This window comes from Heptranchias perlo, chromosome 5 (genome assembly GCF_035084215.1).
Source record: "Heptranchias perlo isolate sHepPer1 chromosome 5, sHepPer1.hap1, whole genome shotgun sequence".
Lineage (NCBI taxonomy): Eukaryota > Metazoa > Chordata > Chondrichthyes > Hexanchiformes > Hexanchidae > Heptranchias > Heptranchias perlo.
Window position 1 is genome coordinate 121,495,629 of NC_090329.1, and position 25,685 is coordinate 121,521,313.

At 45.3% G+C, this 25,685-nt stretch overlaps 1 protein-coding gene across 4 annotated transcripts in view; it reads left to right on the forward strand.

The window, feature by feature from the left end:
* Positions 1-25,043, forward strand: part of supt7l (SPT7 like, STAGA complex subunit gamma) — a 30,310-nt gene extending 5,267 nt beyond the window's left edge. The window contains exons 1-5 of one of the 4 annotated variants that reach the window (XM_067985149.1): positions 927-1,135; positions 15,290-16,032; positions 18,552-18,876; positions 20,879-21,119; positions 21,593-25,043. In XM_067985149.1, the coding sequence (XP_067841250.1) occupies positions 15,602-16,032; positions 18,552-18,876; positions 20,879-21,119; positions 21,593-21,861 (1,266 nt within the window). In that variant the 5' untranslated portion in view covers positions 927-1,135; positions 15,290-15,601 and the 3' untranslated portion in view covers positions 21,862-25,043. Of the gene's footprint in view, positions 1-926; positions 1,136-2,579; positions 2,797-12,401; positions 12,542-15,289; positions 16,033-18,551; positions 18,877-20,878; positions 21,120-21,592 lie in introns of those variants that run through there. The other 3 variants (XM_067985150.1, XM_067985151.1, XM_067985148.1) reach the window with 3 other exon arrangements.
* The last annotated feature ends 642 nt before the right edge of the window (positions 25,044-25,685 follow it).

Here is a 25,685-nt window from a genome sequence, read left to right on the forward strand (position 1 = left end):
CAAAGGTTCACAGACTGATTCCTGGGATGATGGGTTTGTCGTATGAGTAGAGATTGAGTAGACTCGGCCCGTATTTCCTTGAGTTTAGAAGAATGAGAGGTGATCTCATTGAAACATAAAAAATTCTTATGGGGCTCGACAGGGTAGATGCAAGGAGGATGTTTCCCCTAGCTGGGGAGTCTAGAACCAGGAGTCGCAGTCTCAGAATAAGGGGTAGATCATTTCGGACTGAGATGAGGAGAAATTTCTTCACTCAGTGGGTGGTGAATCTTAGGAATTCTCTACCCCAGAGGGCTGTGGAGGCTCAGTTGTTCAGTACATTCAAAACAGAGAGCGATAGATTTCTAGATATTAAAGGCACCAAGGGATATGGGGATGGTGCAGGAAAATGACGATGATCAGCCATGGTCTTGTTGAATGGCGGAGCAGGCTCAAGGGGCCAGATGGCCTACTCCTGCTCCTATTTCTTACGTTCTTATATTAGGCTTACTGGTTTGTAATTGTCGGGTTCATCGCTCTTCCCTTTTTTGAATAGGGGTGTCACATTTGCAATCCTCCATATCTAAGGAGGATATGTGACCTATGAATTTCCAAAAACTTGGACCACCCTGTCCTAACAGTAAGATCCTGAGCATTGATAGATCAGAGAGATCTAGGAATGCAGATAGTTAGATCTTTAAATGTAGCAGTGCAGGTAGAAACGGCCGTAAAGGGGAAAATGGAACTCTTGGATTTATATCGCCATGGAAGGAGTCAGCAAAGATTCCCTAGAATGATGAGCAAACTACTGCAGATTCTGGAAATTTGAAGTAAAAACCGAAAGTGCTGGAAACATTGAGCAGGTCAGGCAGCATCTGTGGAGAAAGGAAATGGGTCATAAACCTGAAAAGTTAACCTAACCCTTTTCCTTTCTCCACAGATGCTGCCTTACCTGCTCAGTGTTTCCAGCATTTTCGGTTTTTATTTCACTGGAATGATACCAGGAATGAGAGACGATAGCAATGAAGAAAGGCTTGAAAAATTAGGACTCTTTTTTACAATTTAAAAAAAAATTATATACAAGACGTTTACATGCTCTTAGGACATGGGCTCATACAGAGTACATGCTATACTGTATATTTCACAATACTTGCAGGTAAATCTTGTGTGGGACAGTAGGACAGGTGCTCGGGACAGGAGGTGCTGTGTGGGCGGTGGGGGAATGAGGTTCTGCAGTAGGTCACAGCAGCAATAGTCCCATGCCAGCATCGTGGGGCCTGCCTCCTCAGCAGGTAGCTCTGGGTCTGCTCTGGTGTTGTGGGAACTTTAGGTGGTTGGAAGTTTGGCTATCAGGAAGGGGCCCCTTATCTTTACATAAAATTACATAGAATTTACAGCACAAAAACTAGCCATTTGGCTCAACCGGCCTATGGCGGTGTTTATGCTCCACACGAGCCTCCTCCCACTCTATTTACTTCATCTCACCCGATAGACACATTCTTCTATTCCTTTCTCCCCCATGAGTTTATGTAGCTTCTCCTTAAATGCAATTTATGCTAGTCTCCTCAACTACTCCTTCTGGTAGTGAGCTCCACATTCTCACCACTCGGAGTAAAGAAGTTTCTCCTGAACCTATTGGATTTATTAGTGACTATTTTATATTTATGTCCCCTAGTTCTGGTCTCCCCAGCAAATGGAAACATCTTCTCTATGTCTACCCTTTCAGTATTTTAAAGTGCTCTATCAGGTCACCTCTCAGTCTCTTATCTGGAGAAATGAGCCCCAGCCTGTTCTGTCTTTCTTGATAGTTGTACCCTCTCAGTTCTGGTATCATCCTTGTAAATCTTTTTTGCACTTTCTCCAATGCCTCTATATCCTTTTTATAATATGGAGACCAGAACTGTGCATAGTACGCCAAGTGTGGTCTAACCAAGGTTCTGTATAACTTTAATATAACTTCTCTGCTTTTAAATAATATTCCTCTAGAAATGAACTCATGCTTTGTTTGCACTTTTTATGGCTTTGTTAACTTGCATTGCTACTTTTAATGATTTGTGTATCCGTACCCCTAGATACCTTTATGCCCCTACCCCAGTTAGACTCTTATTTTCCAAGGAGTAGTGGCCTCCTTATTCCTCCTACCAAAATGCACTACCTCACACTTATGCCTTGGTATTTCTCTAGTTCCATGTGTAGCCCATACATCACTTGCTCTGACAGGCAGGTGTCCCACATGCGCTAATATAGCATGCTTGTTGTTTGGGGTGTGCTCTAGGGTTCCCCGCAGATGTGTGTGGCGTTGCCATGTGCTCCGTGGCACTCTACATTGGTGAAAACCCTTCACGCATTGTTGCTGCGAGGTCGGTGGTTCGTTCCATGCTTTGTATGCTACTTCCCATGAAGGGTGCCCGGTGCAGTCTCAAAAGAGGTCATGAAGCCCTTCTGCTTCCTTCTGAAGGCTGGTAAAGTTGTTCAAGCTTCTGTCTTTGTGGATCGCATAGGTGTGTGACGTGGAGCCTCTTGAGACAGTGTATAAAGATTAAATTCTTGTTCCCTTTATTTTGCACACCTTTCAAGTTGCTGATGCAGGACACGTCGAATCTCTCGCTACCTAATTCTTTCAACACGTTGTGGGCGGAAAATTCCTTGAGCCATCTGCTCAAATCTGGACGGCTCTTTCCCTTGGGCGGGACATCCCTGCCAGCGTTCATCTGCTCAAGGTGGTTTGGGAGCAGCTTTCTCTCAGAAGTACATGCGAGACATCCAGATATTAGAAACCGTCGGCCACCCCTGTGCCCAGTGCACATCCCTCCTTTTGTGAGTACACTCCTGCGCAACATGCATGTTAGTTCTTTTGAGACGACACCGTGCCAGGAATTAACAGCAAAGCGTGGAACACACCTCCGACCTCACAGCAACAATGTGTGAAGGATTTTCACTAATGCAGTGTTTTTTTTTAATTCATTCATGGGATGTGGGCGTCACTGGCAAGGCTAGCATTTATTGTCCATCCCTAATTGCTCTTGAGAAGGTGGTGGTGAGCCGCCGCCTTGAACCGCTGCAGTCCGTGTGATGAAGGTTGTCCCACAGTGCTGTTAGGTAGGGAGTTCCAGGATTTTACCCAGCGACAATGAAGGATCGGCGATATATTTCCAATTCGGGATGGTGTGTGACTTGGAGGGGAACGTGCAGGTGGTGGTGTTTCCATGCACCTGCTACCCTTGTCCTAGGTGGTAGAGGACGTGGGTTTGAAAGGTGCTGTTGAAGAAGCCTTGGCGAGTTGCTGCAGTGCATTTTGTAGATGGTACACACTGCAGCCATGGTGCGTTGGTGGTGGAAGGAGTGAATGTTTAAGGTGGTGGATGGAGTGCCAATCAAGCAGGCTGCTTTGTCCTGGATGGTGTCGAGCTTCTTGAGTGTTGTTGCAGCTGCATCCGTCCATTCAAGTGAAGAGTGTTCCATCACACTGCTGACATGTGCCTTGTAGATGGTGGAAAGGCTTTGGGGAGTCAGGAAGTGAGTCACTCGCCACAGAATACCCAGCCTCTGACCTGCTGTTGTAGCCGCAACATTTATGTGGCTGGTCCAGTTAAGTTTCTGGTCAATGGTGACCCCCAGGATGTTGATGTTGGAGGATTCAGTGGTGGTAATGTTGTTGAATGTCAAGGGGAGGTGGTTAGACTCTTTTCTTGTTGGAGATGGTCATTGCCTGGCACTTAAGTGACGCGAATGTTACTTGCCACTTATCAGCCCAAGCCTGGATGTTGTCCAGGTCTTGCTGCATGCGGGCATGGACTGCTTCATTATGTAAGGGGTTGCGAATGGAACTGAACACTGCAATCATCAGGAAACATCCCCATTTCTGACCTTATGATGGAGGGAAGGTCATTGATGAAGCAGCTGAAGATGGTTGGGCCTAGGACACTGCCCTGAGAAACCTCTGCAGCAATGTCCTGGGGCTGAGATGATTGGCCTCCAACAACCACTACCATCTTCCTTTGTGCTAGGTATGACACCAGCCACTGGATAGTTTCCCCCCGATTCATATTGACTTCAATTTTACTAGGGCTCCTTGATGCCACACTCAGTCAAATGCTGCCTTGATGTCCAGGGCAGTCGCTCACCTCACCCCTGGAATTCAGCTCTTTTGTCCATGTTTGGACCAAGGCTGTAATGAGGTCTGGAGCCCGAGTGGCCCTGGCGGAACCCAAACTGAGCATCGGTGAGCAGCTTATTGGTGAGTAAGTGCCGCTTGATAGCACTGTCGACGACACCTTCCATCACTTTCCTGATGATTGAGAGTAAGCTGATGGGGCGGTAATTGGTCGGATTGGATTTGTCCTTTTTGTGGCCGGGACATACCTGAGCAATTTTCCACGTTGTCGTGTAGATGCCAGTGTTGTAGCTGTACTGGAACAGTTTGACTAGAGGTGCGGCTAGTTCTGGAGCACAAGTCTTCAGCACTACAGCCGGGATGTTGTCGGGGCCCATAGCCTTTGCAGTATCCAGTGCGCTCAGCCGTTTCTTGATATCATGTGGTGTGAATCGAATTGACTGAAGACTGTGATGGTGGGGATCTCGGGAGGAGGCCGAGATGGATCATCTACTCGGCACTTCTGCCTTTTGCACTCAAGTGCTGGGCTCTGCCATCATTGAAGATGGAGCTGTTCATGGAGCCGCCTCCTCCCGTTAGTTGTTTAATTGTCCACCACCGTTCACGACTGGATGTGGCAATACTGCAGAACTTTGATCTTTTCTGTTGGTAGTGGGATCGCTTAGCTCTGTCTATAGCATGCTGCTTCCACTGTTTAGCATGCATGTAGTCCTGTGTTGTAGCTTCACCAGGTTGGCACCTCATTTTTAGCTAAGCCTGGTGCTGCTCCTCATTGAAGCAGGGTTGATCTCCTGGCTTGATGGTAATGGTAGAGTGAGGGATATATCAGGCCACGAGGTTAAATTATGGTGGAATACAATTCTGCTGCTGCTGATGGCCCACAGCGCCTCATGGATGCCCAGTTTTGAGCTGCTAGATCTGTTCTGAATCTATCCCATTTGTCGCGGTGGTAGTGGCACACAACACGATGGACGGTGTCCTCAGCCACGAAGGTGGGACTTCGTCTCCACAAGGACTGCGGTGATCACACCTACCAATATTGTCGTGGACAGATGCAGATAGATTGGTGAGGATCAGGTCAAGTCGGCTGTTCCCTCGTTTTGGTTCTCTCACCACCTGCCGCAGGCCCAGTCTGGCAGCTATGCCTTTCAGGACTTGGCCAGCTCTGTTAGTAGTGGTGCTACCGAGCCACCCTTGGTGATGGACATTGTACTCTGGGTGGAGGACTTCATTCTGTGCCCTTGCTACCTTCAGTGCATCCTCCGTGGTGTTCAACATGGAGGAGGACTGACTCATCAGCTGAGGGAGGGCGGTAGGTGGTAATCAGCAGGAGGTTTCCTTGCCCATGTTTGACCTGATGCCATGAGATTTCATGGGGTCTGGAGTTAATGCTGAGGACTCCCACGGCCACTCCCTGACTGTATACCACTGTGCCGCAACCTCTGGTGGGTCTGTCCTGCTGGTGGGCAGGACATACCCAGGGATAGTGATGGAGGAGTCTGGAATGTTGGCTGAAAGGTATGACTCTGTGAGTATGGCTATGTCAGGCTGTTGCTTGACCAATCTGTCGGTCAGCTCTCCCAATTTTGGCACAAGCCCCCAGATGTTAGTGAGGAACACTTTGCAGGGTCGACTGGGCTTTGTTTGCCTTTGTCGTGTCCGGTCCATCCGGTTTTATTCTTATTATGTCTTTTTGTTGTGAGATTGTACAACTGAGTGGCTTGCTAGGCCATTTCAGAGGGTGATTAAGAATTAACCACATTGCTGTGGTTCTGAAGTCACATATAGGCCAGACCGGGTAAGGACGATAGGTTTCCTTCCCTAAAGGGCATTAGTGAACCAGATGGGTTTTTAATGACAATCCGTTAGTTTCATAGTCACCATTACTGATACTAGCTTTTTATTCCAGGTTTTTATTTAATTAACTGAATTTAAATTCCCGAGCTGCCACGGCGGGATTTGATCTTACGTCTCTGGATTATTAGTCCAGGCATCTGGATTACTAGTCCAATAACATAACCACTATGCTACCGTACCCCTGTGTGCCATGCAGCACATGGCAACATCACACTCATCTGCAGGGAGCCCTTGAACGCACCCCATCTCGGCACACCTTTCATAATTTTAATGTCACAGCAAAAGCTTCGTGTTCTCCCCCACCCCGGCTCCACTGCAATCAATGACTGTGTGCAGGGAATAGGTTGTCTCCGTGTTTTGCAGCTCACAGTTTTGGTTTTGGTCGTATGAAGTATGCCCTAATGGTTAAATAATGTATGCAAAATTACCTTGACACTTCTCCTGATACCACCACACTTTTAAAAAAAAAATTATTTCCAGTTCCTATTCACACTTCCACAACCTCCATTCAAGCAGCCTTAGAAGACGAGTGCCTTCTGTTCCAGAGAAGGCCAGCACCCTGTCCTGCACTTTCTGCAGCAGGATCTTCGAGGCAATCTCAGTAAAAGGGGGACTTTTTCCCACAATCTTGCCTCCATATATCTCCTGCTCTGGCAGAACTTGAGTAACAAAAAAAAACTCAACTCTCTTCCCCTTTAATAGTGAGCAGCAGCCCTTTTTCTGCCTTGCCAGATTTTTACTCTCTTTCCCCAGCTCGATCACTCTGTTGGCTGCGCTCCCTGCACCTGTTTTTCATGTACAGGGAGCTTATTAAAATTAGGACAAAGACGTCATCCCTCGTCACTACTATTGTAGACAGCCTTGTTTTGCCAACATTGCAAACTCAGGGTTCGAATGTTTGACAAAATGAGAACAGCATTTTTCTTTGGCGTTTCAGTTGTCTTTAAGAAGCCAGGAATACTTTACATTGTAACAAAAGTAAAATACTGCGGTGGCTGGATATCTGAAATAAAAACACAATGCTGGCAACACTCAGCAGGCCAGGCAGCATCTGTGGAGAGAGAAACAGAGTTAACATTTCAGGTCGACGACCTTTCATCAGAAGTTTACGTTGTAGTGTAGCCTGTTGGAACATCAACATCAAGTATCCCTTTTAACTCTCCCCTCTTGCCCCACTTTGCTGAATTCCTGATCTACCCCACGATTGCTGGGTACAGAACACTGGAAGGAGAGTCATTACCAGCCTTGTCATGTCATGTAGCAGCGAGATGTGGAGCAGCAGTGATTGAAGTCATGGAGTAGGAGAACTGGACAGGGGGCACAAAGGGGACATTTGAGGGATTTCACACCTTCAAACTATAAACTGAATCTGTTTTTTATTTTTTTAAAGAAAATATGGCCATGGAGAAGGTGCAGAGGAGATTTACTGAAATGGTACCAGGGATGAGGGGCTTCAGTTATGTGGAGAGACTAGAGAGGCTGGGATTGTTGTCCTTAGAGCAGAGAAGGTTACGGGGACATTTAATAGAGGTGTTCAAAATTATGGGGGGTTTTGATAGATTAAATAGGGAGAAACTGTTCCCGCTGACAGTAGGGTCAGTAACCAGAGGACACAGATTTAAGATAATTGCCAAAAGAACTATAGAGGAGATGAGAATTTTTTTTACTCGAGCGAGTTGACATGATCTGGAATGCACTGCGTGAAAGGCTAGTGGAAGCAGATTCAATAACAACTTTCAAAAGTTTTCACATTTTCACATCGTTCACCTGACGAAGGAGGAAGCCTCCGAAAGCTTGTGAATTTAAAATAAAATTGCTGGACTATAACTTGGTGTTGTAAAATTGTTTACAACTTTCAAAAGGGAATTGGATAAATACTTGAAGGGGAAAAAATTGCAGGGCTATGGGGAAAGAACAGGAGAGTGGGCTAATTGGATAGCTCTTTTGGGATTGGAGCGAAGGGCTGAATAGCCTCCTTCTGTGCTTTTTAAATTCCGTGATTCTATAATGCTACTTGGATCATGCCTCTGCATTGAGTGCACCTTATCAAGATTTGCTATTGTGCACCAGTTGACACTTCCATTATGCAGCGGCAAGGCTCAGGAAGTCGCTCTCGGTTGGGAAGCTACGTGTGGTTCTAAATAAGATTCTGTTAATTATCATCTCTGTTGGAGGCTTTTTCAAAGACCATCCTGCAGAAACACCAAAGAGGGAAAGATGTAGCATTCTGAGCTGTAGCAGCTGGAAATTTGCTGGCTCTCGTCTTTGAGAAAGCTGTGAAAAATCAGCTGAGAAGAGATACCCCCGGGCAGCAGGTCAACCTGATTTTTGGTCATATTTTTCTTTCCCTGAATCATGTATTTGCATGTGTGTAGGCATACATGCCTATGAACATATATATGTGTGTCTCTTATTTGTTCTTGGTGTGTGGGCGATGCTGGCATTTATCCTTAGTTGCCCTGAGAAAGTGGTGGAGGGCCTTCACTTTAAACCACGACAGTCCTTGTGGTGTTGAGTGCTCCCACAATGGTGGGTAGGGAATTCCAGGATTCTTGCGCGTGCTGTTGAAGGGATGGTGATATATATCCGTCAAGATGGCGGTGATTGTGTTCCCGTGACATTGCTGCTCTTGTTCTTGGTGGTAGAGGTTGCAGGAGAGGGAGGTATTGTCGAAGTAACTTTGGTGAGTTGCTGCTGTGCATGCTGTAAATAGTACATTTTTTTTTATTCGTTCATGGGATGTGGGCGTCGCTGGCGAGGCCAGCATTTATTGCCCATCCCTAATTGCCCTTGAGAAGGTGGTGGTGAGCCACCTTCTTGAACCGCTGCAGTCCATGTGGTGAAGGTTCTCCCACAGTGCTGTTAGGAAGGGAGGTCCAGGATTTTGACCCAGCGACTATGAAGGAATGGCAATATATTTCCAAGTCGGGATGGTGTGTGACTTGGAGGGGAACGTGCAGATGGTGTTGTTCCCATGTGTCTACTGCCCTTGTCCTTCTAGGTGGTAGAGGTCGCGGGTTTGGGAGGTGCTGTCGAAGAAGCCTTGGCAAGTTGCTGCAGTGCATCCTGTGGACGGTACACACTGAAGCCACGGTGCGCCGGTGGTGAAGGGAGTGAATGTTTAGGGTGGTGGATGGAGCGCCAATCAAGCGGGCTGCTTTGTCCTGGATGGTGTTGAGCTTCTAGAGTAGTGTTGGAGCTGCACTCATCCAAGCAAGTGCAGAGTATTTCATCACACTCCTGACTTGTGCCTTGTAGGTGATGGAAAGGCTTTGGGATTCAGGAGGTGATCACTCGCCGCAAAATACCCACCCTCTGACCTGCTCTTGTAGCCACAGTATTTATGTGGCTGGTCCAGTTAAGTTTCTGGTCAATGGTGACCCCCAGGATGTTGATAGTGGGGGATTCGGTGATGGTAATGCCGTTGAATGTCAAGGGGAGGTGGTTAGACTCTCTCTTGTTGGAGATGGTCATTGCTTGGCACTTGTCTGGTGCAAATGTTACTTGCCACTTATGATCCCAAGCCTGGATGTTGTCCAGCTCTTGCTGCATGCGGGCGCGGACTGCTTCATTATCTGACATACTGCAGCGACAATGCGCCGGTGGTGGAGGGGGTGGTTTTTGAGTCCAATTGCAGAAGCACCGATCAAGCGAACTGCTCTGCCCTGGATGGCGTTGAGCTTCTTGAGTGTTGTTCCATCTGCACCCACCCAGGCGAATGGTGAGTATTCCATCATAGTCCTGACTTGAGCCTTGTAGATGGTGGAGAGGCTTTGAAGGGTGAGGAGGTGAGTTACTTTTCAGAGTAACCAACTCTGCCCTGCTCTTGTAGCCACAGTTTTGATATAGTCAGCCCAGTTAAGGTGTGTGTGTGTCCCTTTCTGGAGCTACAGTGCAACTTTTGAAAACGACCTGATAATATACATTCGAGAAACTGAGCTGGATGGCTGAGGATCCTGTAGGGGGGCTTCAGTCTGGTACGTTGGTGTCTTGTTGTCCCTACTGCAAGCTCCCAGTCTCATCCATGTTAGAATCATAGAATGGTTATAGCACAGAAGGAGGCCATTCGGCCCTTTGAGCCCATGCCGGCTCTCTGCAAGAGCCATCCAGTTAGTCCCACTCCCCCGCCCTTTCCCCATAACCTTGCAGATTTTTTCCCTTCAAGTACTTGTCCAATTCCCTTTTGAAAGCCATGATTGAATCTGCCTCCATCACCCTTTCAGGCAGTGCATTCCAGATCATAGCCACTCACTGCGTAAAAAAGTTTTTCCTCATGTTGCCTTTGGTTCTTTTGCCAATCACCTTTATTTTGTCCTCTGGTTCTCGATCCTTCTACCAGTGGGAAGAGTTTCTCTCTATCTACTCTGTCTAGATTCCTCATGATTTCGTACACTATCAAATCTCCTCTCAATCTTCTCTGCTCTAAGGAGAACAACCTCAGTTTCTCCAGTCTATTCATGTAGCTGAAGTCCCTGGAACCATTCTAGTGAATCTTTTCTGTATCCTCTCTAAGGCCTTCACATCCTTCTTAAAGCGTGGAGCTCAGAATTGTGACCGAACTGGTGTTTTATAAGGGTTCATCATAACATCTTTGCTTTTGTACTCTATGCCTCTATTTATAAAGCCCAGGATCATGTATGCTTTTTTAACCGCTTTCTTAACCTAGCCCTGCTACCTGCTACCTTCAACAATTTGTGCGCATATACCCCCAGACCTCTCTGTTCCTATACCCCTTAGATCTTGTATTATGTAATGAGACAGGGTTAAATAGTAATCTCACAGTAAAGGATCCTCTGGGGAAGAGTGATCATAATATGATAGAATTTCACATTGAGTTTGAGAGTGACATACTTATGTCAGAACCTAGAGTCTTAAACTTAAACAAAGCCAATTTCATAGGTATGAGGGGCGAGCTGGCTAAGGTAGATTGGGAAATTAGATTAAAGGGTATGACAGTTGATAAGCAATAGCAAACATTTAAAGAAATATTTCAATATTCTCAACAAATATACATTCCGTTGAGAAATAAAAACTCCACAGGAAAAGTGATCCATCCATGGCTAACTAAAGAAGTTAAGGAAAAGAAGAGGCCTATAATGTTGCCAAGAAGAGCAGTGAGCCCGAGGATTGGGAGAGTTTTAAAAACCAGCAAAGGATGACCAAAAATTTGATAAAACGGAAGAAAATAGACTATGAAAGTAAACTAGCAAGAAATATAAAAACGGATTGTAAGAGCTTTTACAAGTATGTAAAAAGGGAGAGAGTAGCAAAAGTAAACGTTGGTTCATTAGAGGCAGAAGCATTGGGTTGGGGGTAATATATTAGCATGGATAGAGGATTGGTTAACGGACAAAAGAGAGTAGGGATAAACGGGTCATTTTCAGACTGGCAGGCTGTAACTAGTGGGGTGCCGCAAGGATTGGTACTTGGGCCTCAGCTATTTACAATCTATATTAATGACTTAGTTGAAGGGACCGAGTGTAATATATCCAAGTTTGCTGACGATACAAAGCTAGGTGGGAAAGTAAGCTGTGAGGAGGACGCAGAACCTGTCTATATCCCTTTGCAGACTAAGTGAATGGGCAAGAAGGTGGCAGATGGTGTATAATGTGGGAAAATGTGAGGTTATTTGCTTTGGTAGGAAGAATAGAAAAGCAGAATATTTTTTAAAAGGTGAGAAGCTATTAAATGTTGGTGTTCAGAGAGATTTGGGTGTCCTCGAACAAGTAACATAAAAAGTTAGCATGCAGGTACAGCAGGCAATTAGGAAAACAAATGGCATGTTGGCCTTTATTGCAAGGGGGTTGGAGTACAAGAGTAATGAAGTCTTGCTGCAATTGTGCAGGGCTTTATTGAGACCTCACCTGGAGTACGGCGTACAGTTTTGGTCTCCTTATCTAAAGAAGGATATACTTGCCTTAGAGGTGTTGCAAAGAAGATCACTGGATTAATTCCTGGGATGAGAGGGTTGTCCTATGAGGAAAGGTTGAGTAAAATGGGCCTATACTCTTGGAGTTTAGAAGAATGAGAGGTCATCTTATTAAAACATACAAGATTATGAGAGGGCTTGACAGGGTGGATGCTGAGAATTGTTTCCCTGGCTAGAGTCTAGAACTAGAGGGCATAGTCCCAAGATAAGGGGTCAGCCATTTAACACTAAGATGAGGAGGAATTTCTTCACTTAGAGGGTGGTGAATCTTTGGAAATCTCTACCACAGAGGGCTGTGGATGCTGAGTTGTTGAATATATTCAAGGCTGCGGTAGATAGATTTTTGGACTCTAGGGGAATCAAGGGCTATGGGGAACGGGCAGGAAAATGGAGTTGAGGTCAAAGATCAGCCATGATCTGATTGAATGGCGGAGCATGCTCAAGGGGCCCTATGGCCTACTCCTGCTCCTGCTTCTTATGTGCACATATATCCCCAGGTCTCTGTTCCTGCACCCCCATTAGAATGTTGTGGGATGATGCCAAATGAAGTCCAGATGCTTCCTGCAAGGAGAGAAGAAGTACAATTCTGAGATACCTCTGACTACTTTTGTGTGCCTAGCTTTTGAGTTTGTATCTTCAGCCCACAACCTTCTGACTCAGAGGTGAGAATGCTACCAACTGAACCACAGCTGCAGACATTCTGCTTTTAGGCTGCACCTGTACTATTTCTGTGTGTCACCTTGCCTCTTTTGATAGCACTCTAACCTTTGTAGATTGAGGCTTTACTCCAGGACTTGAGCATATAAGCAAGGCTGACACTCCAGTGCAGTACTGAGGGAGTGCTGCATTGCCAGAACTGCCATCCCTCGGCTGAGACATTAAGCCAAAACCCCATCTGCCTGTCTGAAGCTTTAGGTGGAATTTAAAGATCCCATGGCAGTATTCAAAGAGAAGAGGGTTGTCCTGATGTCCTAACTGACATTCCTCCCTCAACCAGTAATACAAAAAACCCCCCAAATTAATTGGTTATTCATCTCATTGATTTCGAGTTCTGCTGTGTGCAAAATGCTTGCCATGTTACCAACATAACAATCAAACTGTAGTGAGAGCTGTGATAAAATGCTATATAAATGCAATTTTTTTCCTTCAAAAGCAAACCATGCCACACAGTTATGAATGACTTTTCTTACATTTCTGTTTATTAAACAATGTGTGCTGATTGCATCATCGGAGAAGCTGGCTTTGAAAAATGACCGAGTCCGACAGCAGGACGGAGATGAGTAATCAGAATAGACACGGCCATTAACCTCATACTTCAGTAGCTTGTTACTTCAACTGCGAGTGTTAATTCAGCCCCTCCGTTCTGTCAGTCTCAGTTACTCTCGCCAGCCAGCTCCCTTGATGAGGCCATCGCTGATTGGAACAACAATATTTCACACACATGTCAATGGAAATAGATTTCTTTTCAGAGTTAATCATAATTCTTTGCAATTTTTGAAAGGGGAACTGCATCTTTCTTCTGTTAAGTTGAGGTCAGAAAACAGTAGTGATGGATTGCCAGCAGTGTGGAGAATTGATCCATGAATTTCTTTCTAAACTATAGGATTTCAAGTTGGGACTGCACAGATACTAAGGGCGTCTGTATTGAGATACCTGGGGTGTCTGTGAGGTCATTAGATTTCTGTCTATCAGGGACCAGACATATTGAGCACCATGAGCAGAGCGTCTCAAGATTTCTGTATTCTAAGTGATTGTCTTATTTGCTGATTTACTGGCACCTTATTTATGTTGCTGGTCACATAAAACTAGTTGTTTTTTTAAAAAAAAGTGCATTGACAGTGTTATTGATTGGACAGCTGGCGTTGTCTTTCTGAAGTTGGGACGGGAAGTCCCCAGGAGTGTGTCTGTATTTGCAGGGGTTCCCTGGGAGTGTGTCTGTATTTTCAGGGGTTCCCTGGGAGTGTGTCTGTATTTACAGGGGTTCCCTGGGAGTGTGTCTATATTTACAGGGGTTCCCTGGGAGTGTGTCTGTATTTGCAGGGGTTCCCTGGGAGTGTGTCTGTATTTGCAGGGGTTCCCTGGGAGTGTGTCTGTATTTGCAGGGGTTCCCTGGGAGTGTGTCTGTATTTGCAGGGGTTCCCTGGGAGTGTGTCTGTATTTGCAGGGGTTCCCTGGGAGTGTGTCTGTATTTGCAGGGGTTCCCTGGGAGTGTGTCTGTATTTGCAGGGGTTCCCTGGGAGTGTGTCTGTATTTGCAGGGGTTCCCTGGGAGTGTGTCTGTATTTGCAGGGGTTCCCTGGGAGTGTGTCTGTATTTGCAGGGGTTCCCTGGGAGTGTGTCTGTATTTGCAGGGGTTCCCTGGGAGTGTGTCTGTATTTGCAGGGGTTCCCTGGGAGTGTGTCTGTATTTGCAAGGTTCTATAATAAAAATTGAGAACCACTTCCACAGTACATTAAGGGACTGTATAAATGCACGTCGTTGTTGTTGTTAGCGGTCCTTACATTAGAAGGATATTTCAGCATTAGTAGTGATTGGTGGAGGGTGCAAACAAGGAAGCCAGCTTGGAAGGTATTAGATTGAGTCTTGAGGTGACAAAGATATGGATTAGCGTTTCGGCAGCAGTGGGGAAAGAGGTGGGGTTGACGTTTGAAAGGTAGGAGAAGGTGATCTCAGTGACTGAATGATTGTGGGTAAGAGAAAACTAAGCTCCAGATCAAGCAACACCTGCTCTTGCAGCAGGGGTTGGAGCCTTGGCCAGTTTTTTATTTTACACTTACCTTGCTGAGTTGTTGAGCTTCTCCTGCTAGCCCGACTAAGATTAGCTCAGACCAAGAAGAAGACAGACTTGCATTTATATTGTGCCTTTCATGACTTCAGGACATCCCAAAGCGCTTTACAGCCAATTTTGACGAGTAGTCACTGTTGTAATGTAGGAAACGCAGCAGCCAATTTGCACACAGCAAGGTCCCACAAACAGCAACGTGATAATGACCAGAAAATCTGCTTAGTTGAGGGATAAATATTGGCCGGGATACCAGGGAACTCCACTGCTCTTCTTCGAAATAGTGTCATGGATTCTTTTATGTCCACCTGAGAGGGCAGACGGAGCCTCGGTTTAATGTCTCATTGAAAGACGGCACCTCCGACAGTGCAGCACTCCCTCAGTACTGCACTGGCGTGTGAGCCCCAGTGCTCAAGACTCTGGAGTGGGACTTGAATCCACAACCTTCTGACTCAGAGGCAAGAGTGCTACTCACTGAACCACAACTGGCACCTGAGTTCCACACCAGGTGGTGCATTTCACAGTCTAAATTTCAGGCCCTGCTTATTGTCGCAGTTGTATTCACTAAGCCAATCCACTGATAATGTAATAGAGTCTAAAATAATCACATCTCCTTTACGTCTTGACAGATTTCACCAGGGACATTACAGCCAGCTTGAAGGAGCCTTACCTAAACTGAATGCAGATGACAATGCAGAAGAATGATCTGTTACTCCCACATTATCTGCTTCTATGAGAAAGACTTCCCAGTTTGTTGACTAATTGCTTTACATCGGACCCAGAATAATCCTAATGTGCGCATGTCCCGTCAAAGCAAATCTTTGTAGTTAACCCGATACACTGCAGCCTTGAATCCGGTTCATTTAAGTTCCCATCTCTTGTGGCTTTCTCCCACCGAATCTCCGTTGACTGGAACCGACTGTTGGCCAGAGGGAGTGAAGATGATAAAGTACTGGGGCGAGATCCCGGTGTCCTCCACTCAGCCCAGCAGGAGCTCTTTCGACCTGCTGCAGCGGGAGTTCCGGACGGTGGAAATCCAAGACCCGCCACTGCACCAGCCCTCGGCTGACAAGCCCCGGCCCGCGACCATGCTGGACGTGCCGTCTGAGCCCTGTGGCCTGACCGTCCACACCATCCAGCTGATGCAATACAACCGGCGGCTGCGGAGCCTGATCGCTGCGGCTCAGGCGCAGAGCCAGCAGCAGCAGCCGCCGCCGCCACTGCCAGAGGGAGTGAAGGTCGAGGAGGCCGAAGCCTTGCCCCCCGCACCCAGCTCGCCGCCAATCCCTGAGGAGCTGCTGCCCTTGGACAGTAAAACCCCGAGGCTTCCTTTCCAGTTGAAGCACAGTGACCCGGAGAGCGACTTCTACAGGTGAGCTGTAAAGTTCTAAGATGGATAAGAAAGTAAAGAAAGACTTGTATTTCTATAGTGCCTTTCACGATCTCATGACGTCCCAAAGCACTTTACAGCCAATGAAGTACTTTTGAAGTGTAGCCATTGTTGTAATGTAGGAAATGCGGCTACCAATTTGCGCACAGCAAGATCCCACTAACAGCAATGAGATAATGACCAGATAATCTGTTTTAGTGATGTTGGTTGAGGGATAACTATTGGCCAGGACACCAGGGAGAACTCACCTGCTTTTCTTCGAAATAGTGCCGTGGGATCTATTATATCACCGAGTGGGCAGACGCTGTTTAATGTCTCGTACGAAAGACGGCACCTCTGACAGTGCAACACTCCCTCAGTGCTGCACTGGAGCGTCAGCCTAGATTATGTGCTCAAGTCTCTGAAGTGGAATTTGAACCCATAACCTCCTGACTGAAAGGCAAGAGTGTTACCCACTGAGCCACAGCTAACACTGTGTCATGGAGTAAGAATGATCGATGGAGATGTTACGATAGAATGTTCTTCAAGGTACAATAATAATGATTGGGAAAAAATAGTGATATAGACCCCGACAAGGCACTTAAAGGAGAGCTGAATCCATCTATATTATCACATAATCTATTTTTCTTTTACACTGACTATAAATCTGCTTTATTGATCCTGTTATGGTTAGGTCAAGTGATTTGTTGCAGCAAATCTGCTATCTTTCAGATCCAGCACTTCCACTGCCTCCAGGAATTTTTTTGGGCATAATTGCAGTACTTGGCCACAAATCGTGCTGCACTCGGGGAAAGTGTAGATATTCATCGGACTTGTCCCACTTGGATACGTACTTGAAGGGGAAATGGATATGCACTTGATGGGGAAAAATTTGCAGGGCTTTGGGGAAATGGCGGGGGGAGTGGGTCTAATTGGATAGCTCTTTCAGAGCCGGCACAGACACAATGGGCCGAACGGCCTCCTTCTATACTGTATGGATTGTCATGGGATGTAGTGGCACGCAAAATTGGTTACCCTAACTGTGGGCAGTTTTACTCTCTTGTTCCTCTTAAGCAGCAAGTATGATATCCAACACATATGTCCTCCTCCCAGGGTCATCAGTTTGTTGAAATCAGGATTCGTCGCACTGTCTCCTACTCTAACTAATTTTTTCCTCAGGACATCGAAACTGTGGAGCTTCCTGCCTCCCTTGGTTTTCTCTTTCTTCCATAATCTAAAGGCTTTTAAAATATAAGCTTGACGTCACCTAACCACTACTTTATTTTCTCTCCTACGATTTTTCAAACATGGTGGTGTTGTGCATTAGGTTTTTCACCTAGGTTTCTCAGCAGGGAAGGCTGTACAATATTATCCTTGTCATGCAATTTTGGCTAATGACATGTGTTCGTGCTGAGTTAATTTGGCTCCAAACCAGTTCCCCTAATAATGTCATCATAGATTGCATATTCAATTTCTTTGTCATAGAATCTTACTGCACAAAAGGAGGCCATTCGGCCCATCGTGCTTGTGCCGGCTCTTTGAAGGAGCTTTCTAATTAGTCCCACTCCCCCACTCTTTCCCCATAGCCCTGCAAATTAACTTTGCAAGTTAATTTGTAAATGAACAGCTTTAAACAAAGGGACATGGAATAGATAAGTGACCTCTCTCAGATCAAGTTGGCTGTAAGATGTCATTTAGATTGGAAGCTGGGAAATAACTCAAATCTCCATACCAGAATCGGTAATACTGGCTCTCAGCCCCCCCCCCACCCCGTTCTCAAGGGCGCTGTTAATGATTGACCGTCCAAGCTGGCTCACTAATATGCCTGAAAGGATAGATCTGTCACTGGGATTCTTTCCATTTGGTTCCCGATAACCCTCCAAATCAAAACTCTAATGGAGGGTGTTGCTAGTTGGGCAAGTAGGAGGAAGCTTACCAGTGCTCCATGCTGGTAAGCTGCACAGTTTTAGTTAGTTAATCCCCAGCTAGTACCCTTGTGCACACTTAGCGTCCCTAAGCCTTTGCTGTTGTCAACCTGCGCTTAAGCTCTTTTAACTTGGGCAAGTAGCAAGTGGTCCTTATCGGGAGAGAGGTGTGTGTTCGCTATTGGGTGAACAGACAACTCTGCCTGTGTGGATTACTCAGTAACTTGGTTTGGAGACTCATAGCAACAGCAGTAGGCCATTCAGCACCTCGATCCTGTTCCGCCGTTCAGTAGATCTTGGCTGATCTATATCTCAACTCCATTTACCCGCCTTAGCTCCATTTCCCTTAGATTTTTGTTAAGCAAGGGCACTAACGATCTCAGTTTTGAAATTGTCAATTGACCTAGACCCAACAGCTTTTTGGGTAAGACAATCCCAGATTTCCCTTGAGCATGGTGATGGGTTTCTACACGTCAGACACCCGGCTGACCACAAAAAGATTTTTCAACCCTGTCTTTTGAATGATGATGCAGTTGACAGTGCTGCCCCCCCTCCCCCGAGAGGAGTAGTTGTAACCTTTGTGGTTTATGTCCCTAGAGGAAAAGGCGAACCTGTGACGGAACTCAGTTGGACATCTTGTCGGCAGCTCCTCTACCAGTCAGTCGCCACCGTCCTGGCCCACGCGGGCTTCGAATCCGCCCACGAGGGCGTCCTGGAAACGCTGACTGACATCGCGAGCGATTACTACTTCAAATTCACACGACTCCTGCGCTTTGCCGCCGACCGGGAAGCACGGGTCGGACAGACCCCGTTCCAGGATGTGATGGAGCAGGTGTTCCACGAAGTGGGCATCGGCAGCGTGCTCTCTTTGCAGAAGTTCTGGCAACATCGTATCAAGGACTATCACAGCTATGTGCTGCAGGTGGGTAAACTGCATCATAAGCACATTCAAACATTTCAGACCCCCGACCCCCAGTGGATCAATTTAACGCCAGTGTGGCGGTCGTGCCTTCAGCTGCGTAGGCCCTAAGCTCTGGAATTCTCTCTTAAACCTCTCCGCCTCTCTAACTCACTCCCCTTCTTCAAGAGGCTCCTTAAAACCTACCTCACCTGTCCTAACATCTCCTTATGTGGCTCAGTGTCAAATTTTGTTTGACAACGCTCCTGTGAAGCGCCTTGGGATGCTTTACTACGTTAGAGACGCTATATAAATGCAAGTTGTCGTTGTATGGTGCTGAGCTGTACGGACCAGGAAGATCCCAGGTTTCGTCCTCAACTGCGCTGAGTTAGCTGATCGGATCCAGGAGTGGCAGTGAGGTATTATAGTTGCCTCAGCACTCTGGGCTAGAGAGGGGAGAAAAATCAGTCCGGTTCCCTGCTCCCGATTGGTGTCCATCAACTCCTGCACTGAATGTGTGCGGGTGTGGATGTCAGAGGGAGCTGTGCTTCCCTCACAAAATCAAATGGGCGTTCAAAAGCTTTGTGCCATGTTACCAAATAAAGCATTATAATACTACTTTTAAAAAAAAACAATGGCAAACGGTAGTATAAATGTGTGCAATCCAACGTGTGATTCAGACACCAATGATAACTACCCAAATTGCTTCCTATCAGTAATGTCCTAAAGGATACCGGATGCAATTCTGAAGATTACATAATGCTCCCATTGCCGCAACATGGCCGCATTTTGACTAGCTGATTTTCACATGTATTGTTTATGCCTTATCTACAACAGGTGAGCCCGTGGTGTAATCTGAACTGTGGACACTTATAATATGCTCCAGTTTACGTCATTATTCTCTATTAACTCATTTTACTATATCTACATATTATTAAAAGTCTTGTACACTTTCTGTTCTGAAATCATGTTTCCTATAGTTGTGATTTTTGCTTAACACTTTTGGGTCAGTGTTTATCATGTAAAATTGCTATGTAAATGATTATACTGGAAATTACGATTTAAACATTTGAGGATTCTCATGTCAGGGTGCAGTTGCAAGCCTCCCACCACTAGTGGTGCTGTATAGGAGTCACCCACATCTGCCTGCTGCTTTCTTTTTCAGCTCATTTACCCCTTCTCTACGGGTAAGTTTTATTTTTATCTATTTTAATTATTTTTTCGTTTCAATATATTTTATCCATTATCCCAATGCTCTTATTTTGGGTACCTACCCAGCTCTCCCTGTTGTAAGTGCTCTTACCTAGGGCATCACTGGTCTCTTATCGACTGGCCCACTGTTGTGCTCAGCCTCTACTGGACACTATGTTGGTGCTTGTGGTTCGTCCTGGCCACCCCGCTTAAATTTCTCGCTCCACTCTGCCCCTAGCCACTTGAATTATTTTCTGGCCACTTAAATTTCTCTGCTCCACTCCGCTCACTCTGCCTCCAGCTCTGCTCAGGCTTGATGAACCAGTTGATCTCTTGTCATTTTTATATGTTTGTACTCCTTAAACTTCTATCACTCTGAACGCCTGCCCCGCTGCTTAAGTTATTGATTTATTTTGTGGCACCGCTGCTTAAAACTTAATATTACATCGTATGTTTTGACTCACAGTGAGCTACAAGAGATCAGCTAATTTTTTTTTAAAGTTAGAACCAAGGGCTGAGTGGCAGAGTGAGTTGCACTTAGGCCTTTCACCTCTGGGGCTTGTGTTACAGATCGATGTGATGAAATCTCCTCTCTCTGTTGCCTGCAAGGGTTCTATTTGGAATGAGTCTTAATCCCGTTCCTGGTGGGCCTGATTTGCTAATAGTTTCCACAGACTTGTTCCATTTTCCAGCCTTGTTGTGGACAACATAAAAAAGACACATCTTCTGCATTAAATTGTCCCTCCAGGATATCAATACATCACTCTGAGGAGCACACCATGCTCACCCACTGACTGTCTGATTTTCACACATATTGTGGACATCTTGCCTACAGGTGAGCAAGCAGCTGGCTGAGGAGTATGAAAAACTAGTTAGTCCAGAGAAGACCTGTACCGAGGACACTAAACCATTGAAGATAAAGGAGGAACCCATCAGTGACATTGCTTTCCCCATCAATGAAGAGAATGAGTCTGACCTGTCAGCAGCCGAGCAGGCCTTGCAGCTTGGAGTTCTGGCCCAGGCTCATGAACGTTTTGCTGCTGCGCTAGAGGTTGATGCATCTCCTCAGACATCAGGTGAGGGCACATTCTAAATTCTACCATATTTCTTTACTTGGTTACCAGTAGATGCATCTCCCTCCAACAAATTAGTAAATAATTTGCAACCTTAACCCCTATCTCCTTTATTTAGGGAAGTTATTGTTACATGAACATCTGTTTTCCCCCAGTTTTCTCCCCTCCTGTTCTTTCCTGTGGTGTTTAGCCAAAAGGTTTCCTCTGGACTAGTGTCAATGACTGACAACTCCAGTTCTCTCCCTTGAAGATATTCTAGGAGCCTGGAGAGAACACTATACTTAGGATTTTATAAATAGAGGCATGGAGTACAAGAAAGTGGCCCACCACCACCTTCTCAGAGCAACTAGGGATGGGCAATAAATGCTGGCCTTGCCATCGGCGCCCACATTCCATCATCTTCCACATCCTGAGAATAATTTTTTTTAAAAGGCAATTGTTTAATTGCTGTGTTTTGCTTCTTTTGTTTCCTTTAGGCCCTGAGGTAAGCAGCTCTCCTCTGTGGAACCTAAATCAAGTTAAAATGGAGCCTCAGGAGAATGAAGAAGGCAACGGACCTCCTCATGGCGTTTTGGGTAATGATGTCTTTGAAGAACCGATGTCTGCCATGAGTGACACTGGCATTCCACAAACCCCTAACACTGCTGGCTCCGACGGCAGTTATATATCCCACTCACCTGACAGCCTGATAGCCTCTTCTCCTGTTTTCAATCAGCGCCCGAAGAAAAAGATGAGGAAGATGTGAATACTAATTGACTGTGCAAAAGTCTTTTTTTTTTCTGGTGCTTATTTGAAAAAGTTCTTTTCCATAATAATGATGCTAACTTGAAATATTTTTTATCAAAACTGAAATTAAGTTCAGAATTATTGTATATTTGGCCGTCGAGTCTAATGTTGGGAGGCAGGAAGAAAACTGCAAAAGAAACTGCTTCCACCGACTGAAGTTCCTTCTAGTTAATTATATTTGTGCTGAAGAGGAAGACAGAATGGAAAAAAATAATCTGGACTTTGAGGGGACTGGGTGGCTGACTGGATGGAACGCTGTCTTTTTCACCTATGAGACCCCGAGTTTGAATTCAGCTCAGAATGATGTGATGCGAGCCTCTTTTCTCAGTTGATGAAGGACTCTTGGTAAGAAAGACTTGTGTTTATATACCATGTTATCACGTCTCTGAGAAACCGTTCACATGATTGAATCTTACTTGTTATGTAGGCAAACGTGATAGGCATTTTGTGCAAGATTCTACAATTGGAAATCAGATGTATCATTAGTTAATCTCTGAATGAAATAAGTTTGGGCAGTGTCAACGTGTTTCTTAAGTGGGCAAGAATTCATAGCACCAGACTCCTCGATTAACGCTGAGAGATTTAACTTTCTCTTATAGTGCACTTGCCGTCCTATTCCTGTGAAATTCCTTTGTGCACCATAATAACACATTTAAAGTAAACAGTGTCCTTGTCAGCATTCACCCCTCAGCAGTCACTACTCAAACAGATTATCTGGTCATTCATGTGCACAGAAAAGACCCTACAAGCAGCAGTGACGGTATGGCTGCTGCGTTGATCTACATAACAATACTTATTGCACTTCAAAGTAATTTGTTGTGTATGAAGCACTTTGAGACGTCATAAGCTTTAGGATAAATTCAATGATCCTACACTTCCAGTGGGGAGCCGCACTCAAAGGTAACATGGGTCAGAGAATAAACACTGCAGTCTTGTAGCTTTATCACCGACAGGGCGAGCAGGCTTAGTGAGTTTACCCTTGTGTAAATATTTCTTGTGTAAACGAGGCAGATCACATAAACTTCAATGTTGGGTTCAATGCTTGTTTTGGGCCAGTTTATCTGCTTTTTAAGTGTGTGAAAGTATCTGAAATGCAAACCAGACACCAGAAGTCTTGCTTTTTTAAACGGAACTCCACTTTTCTGCTTCCATCTCTCCTGTGGAGGCAATTAGCTGAATGACAAAGACTTTCAATTAATTTTCAGCATCAGAAACCAAGCCATGATCCCGCACCCTGTCCTTCTCCCATCTGGCTTTTAAGTTGGCAAAAAAGGTATCAACCTCCTCATTTTGAATTGACGCTAGCTTGGGCTCAAATGCAGCCAATTGTGGGGTTTGCCCCTCAAGGAATCTAAAACTGCTGGAACTAAATGTATTAGCTACCAAAAAGACAAAAGTGGCTGCTTCCAGCATCATGTTTGACACATAGACTCTCCGATCAAAGTGAGCGGTGAGGAGGAGGTATGAGGAGTTGAAAAGGAGATTAAGCCCTGCAGGAAGAACCATCGATATTGGCTTTTCACCTGAATTCCAACTGGCGCTGCCATTGTGTTGTGGCATTCTGTGCATCACCAGCGTTGCCTTCGCAATGCATTCAAAAGCACGGACAGCCTTTTGTTTTGGACCTTTTGTCATCTTCTCTTTGTAACTGTTCAACTTATAAACAGGGTTGGTGGGGGGTGGGGGGCAATTGTACAAATGCGAGCTGTTAGCGTAAAGCCTTGCTAACACAAATTGGATGCTTGGGCGTGCACTTCCCATACCTTTCTGACCATTAACATTAAGCTCCCTTCTGGCAACATGGACTCGGAAAAGTAGAAGTGGAGCATGGGACCTTGATAGGCACTTCTTTCCCTGCTTAGGATGTTAAAATGGGCACGGAATAACCTTGGCCATACAGGTAGCAATCTAAATGAGAGGTCCAGAAGCACTCTGCTTTTCATCAGTGTCATATTGCCCTATGTTAACTAGTCCCTAAATTAAGAAATATAATACAATAAAAACAAATCATTATCTGAAATAGAAATAGACCAGTCATCAGAACTAATATGTTCAGATCTACTGCAAGCATTGGCAATTTTCCTTTAATTTTACTGTGACATGAAGCATTAATCAGCCTAGCAACTAAGGAACGTTTTAGGAGCAGTTTGAGACATTCCCTAGTGGTCGGATCTATGGTATACCATTAGATGTCAGGAAGCTAAAGAAGCTTAAAAAATTATCCAGATCAAAAAGCTCATAATGTAGCGTCTTGAAGATCTGGAAGGAAATCTGGGTTGGCCACCACCACTTTTAAAACACACACGCTGGGAATGCACAGCGGGCATGACCGTTAACCTGTCTTCCCTTTTTAGGTGCTAAAGTTTCAGGGAAGTGGTCCGCATCTGAAATGTCAAGCTGACACGTGCTGAACATTTCTGGCATTTTTCTGTGATTTGTTTATTTCAGGTTTCCAGCATTCTCGTTTTTTTTTATTTTCACTGTTTATCTCTGCTATTTGAACTCCAGCCCACCATCGGTGTCTGCCAATCATTTATAAAGTGCAGCGGTAATGTCTGGGGAAGCTAAGCTAACAACAGTCTCCTTTCAAGTTCTTTAGGAAAGCAGTGAAGCTCTGCAAAAATAGACTGCTGGTGTCTTTCATTCCCTGTGAATAAAGTGAGATTTCAAATTTATTCTTTTTTGTGTACTGCAAGCAACCATTTTGTGAAGCTGTCACATTTCAACAGAGTATGTCCTTGGTTGGGCAACTACAGTGGATTTATAACTTCATTACATCAGACAACTGGAGTTGACTTACTCGTTCCCCCCCCCCCCCCCACTAAACCTTTAGATGTTGTATTAATAGGCGCTCAAAATCTCAACTGATCAAAGTGGCCTAAATAGCACAGTGGTTAAAGCATTCAGATCACAACAAAGGCCTACGTGACCTGAACATCCTGGGCTCGTTATCATACCAGGAGCCTGTTCTCATCTGCATTACTAGTTGGACTAATTTGGGGCATCTTCTGGTGGGCGAGAAGGGTTGGGTCAGAAAGGGGTGGCTGCTGTTTACTGACTGGGTAGAAGAGAGGTGTGTTTTATTTATGTAAGATTTTTGACATGAATAAGTGTATTAAAGTTATGAACAATTTTGATCAATGATTGTAAAGAGGACTTTGTTTTTTCATTTAGAAATGTTACAGTTCAAATCAACAACTTGCATTTATATAACATCTTTAATGTTGAAAAACATCCCAGGGCGCTTCACAGATGCATAGGGGCAGTGGATGCCAAGCCAAAGGAGTATAAATTAGGAGGTGTGACCAAAGGGTTGGCCAAAGAGGAGAGTGTTAAAGGTGGCGAGGGATCTGTGTCGAGGTGGCACAGGACCCTCTTCAACAGCACTGAATGATAAAGCAGTCGACAACTGCATCTCACATATGTAAGGAGTCACAAAACACCAGGTTATAGTCCAACAGTTTTATTTGAAATCACAAGCTTTCGGAGCTTTGCTCCTTCGTCAGGTGAGTGAAGAGTTTCATAAAGGCACAGCATATATAGTCAGAGAACAATGCCTGGTGATTACAGATAATCTTTCTAACTGCCCTTTATCACACCTCGGCAGAGAGATAATCACAGCAATCAAAGGAGTGAATGGTGTTCAGACAGGTTAATCAGGGAAACGTTACATCCAAGAATACTGAATACACAAGGGGTCAAATCACAAAGACAGAGAGAGAGAGAATGACCAGTTGTCTGCCGGGGTGTGATAAAGGGCAGTTAGAAAGATTATCTGTAATC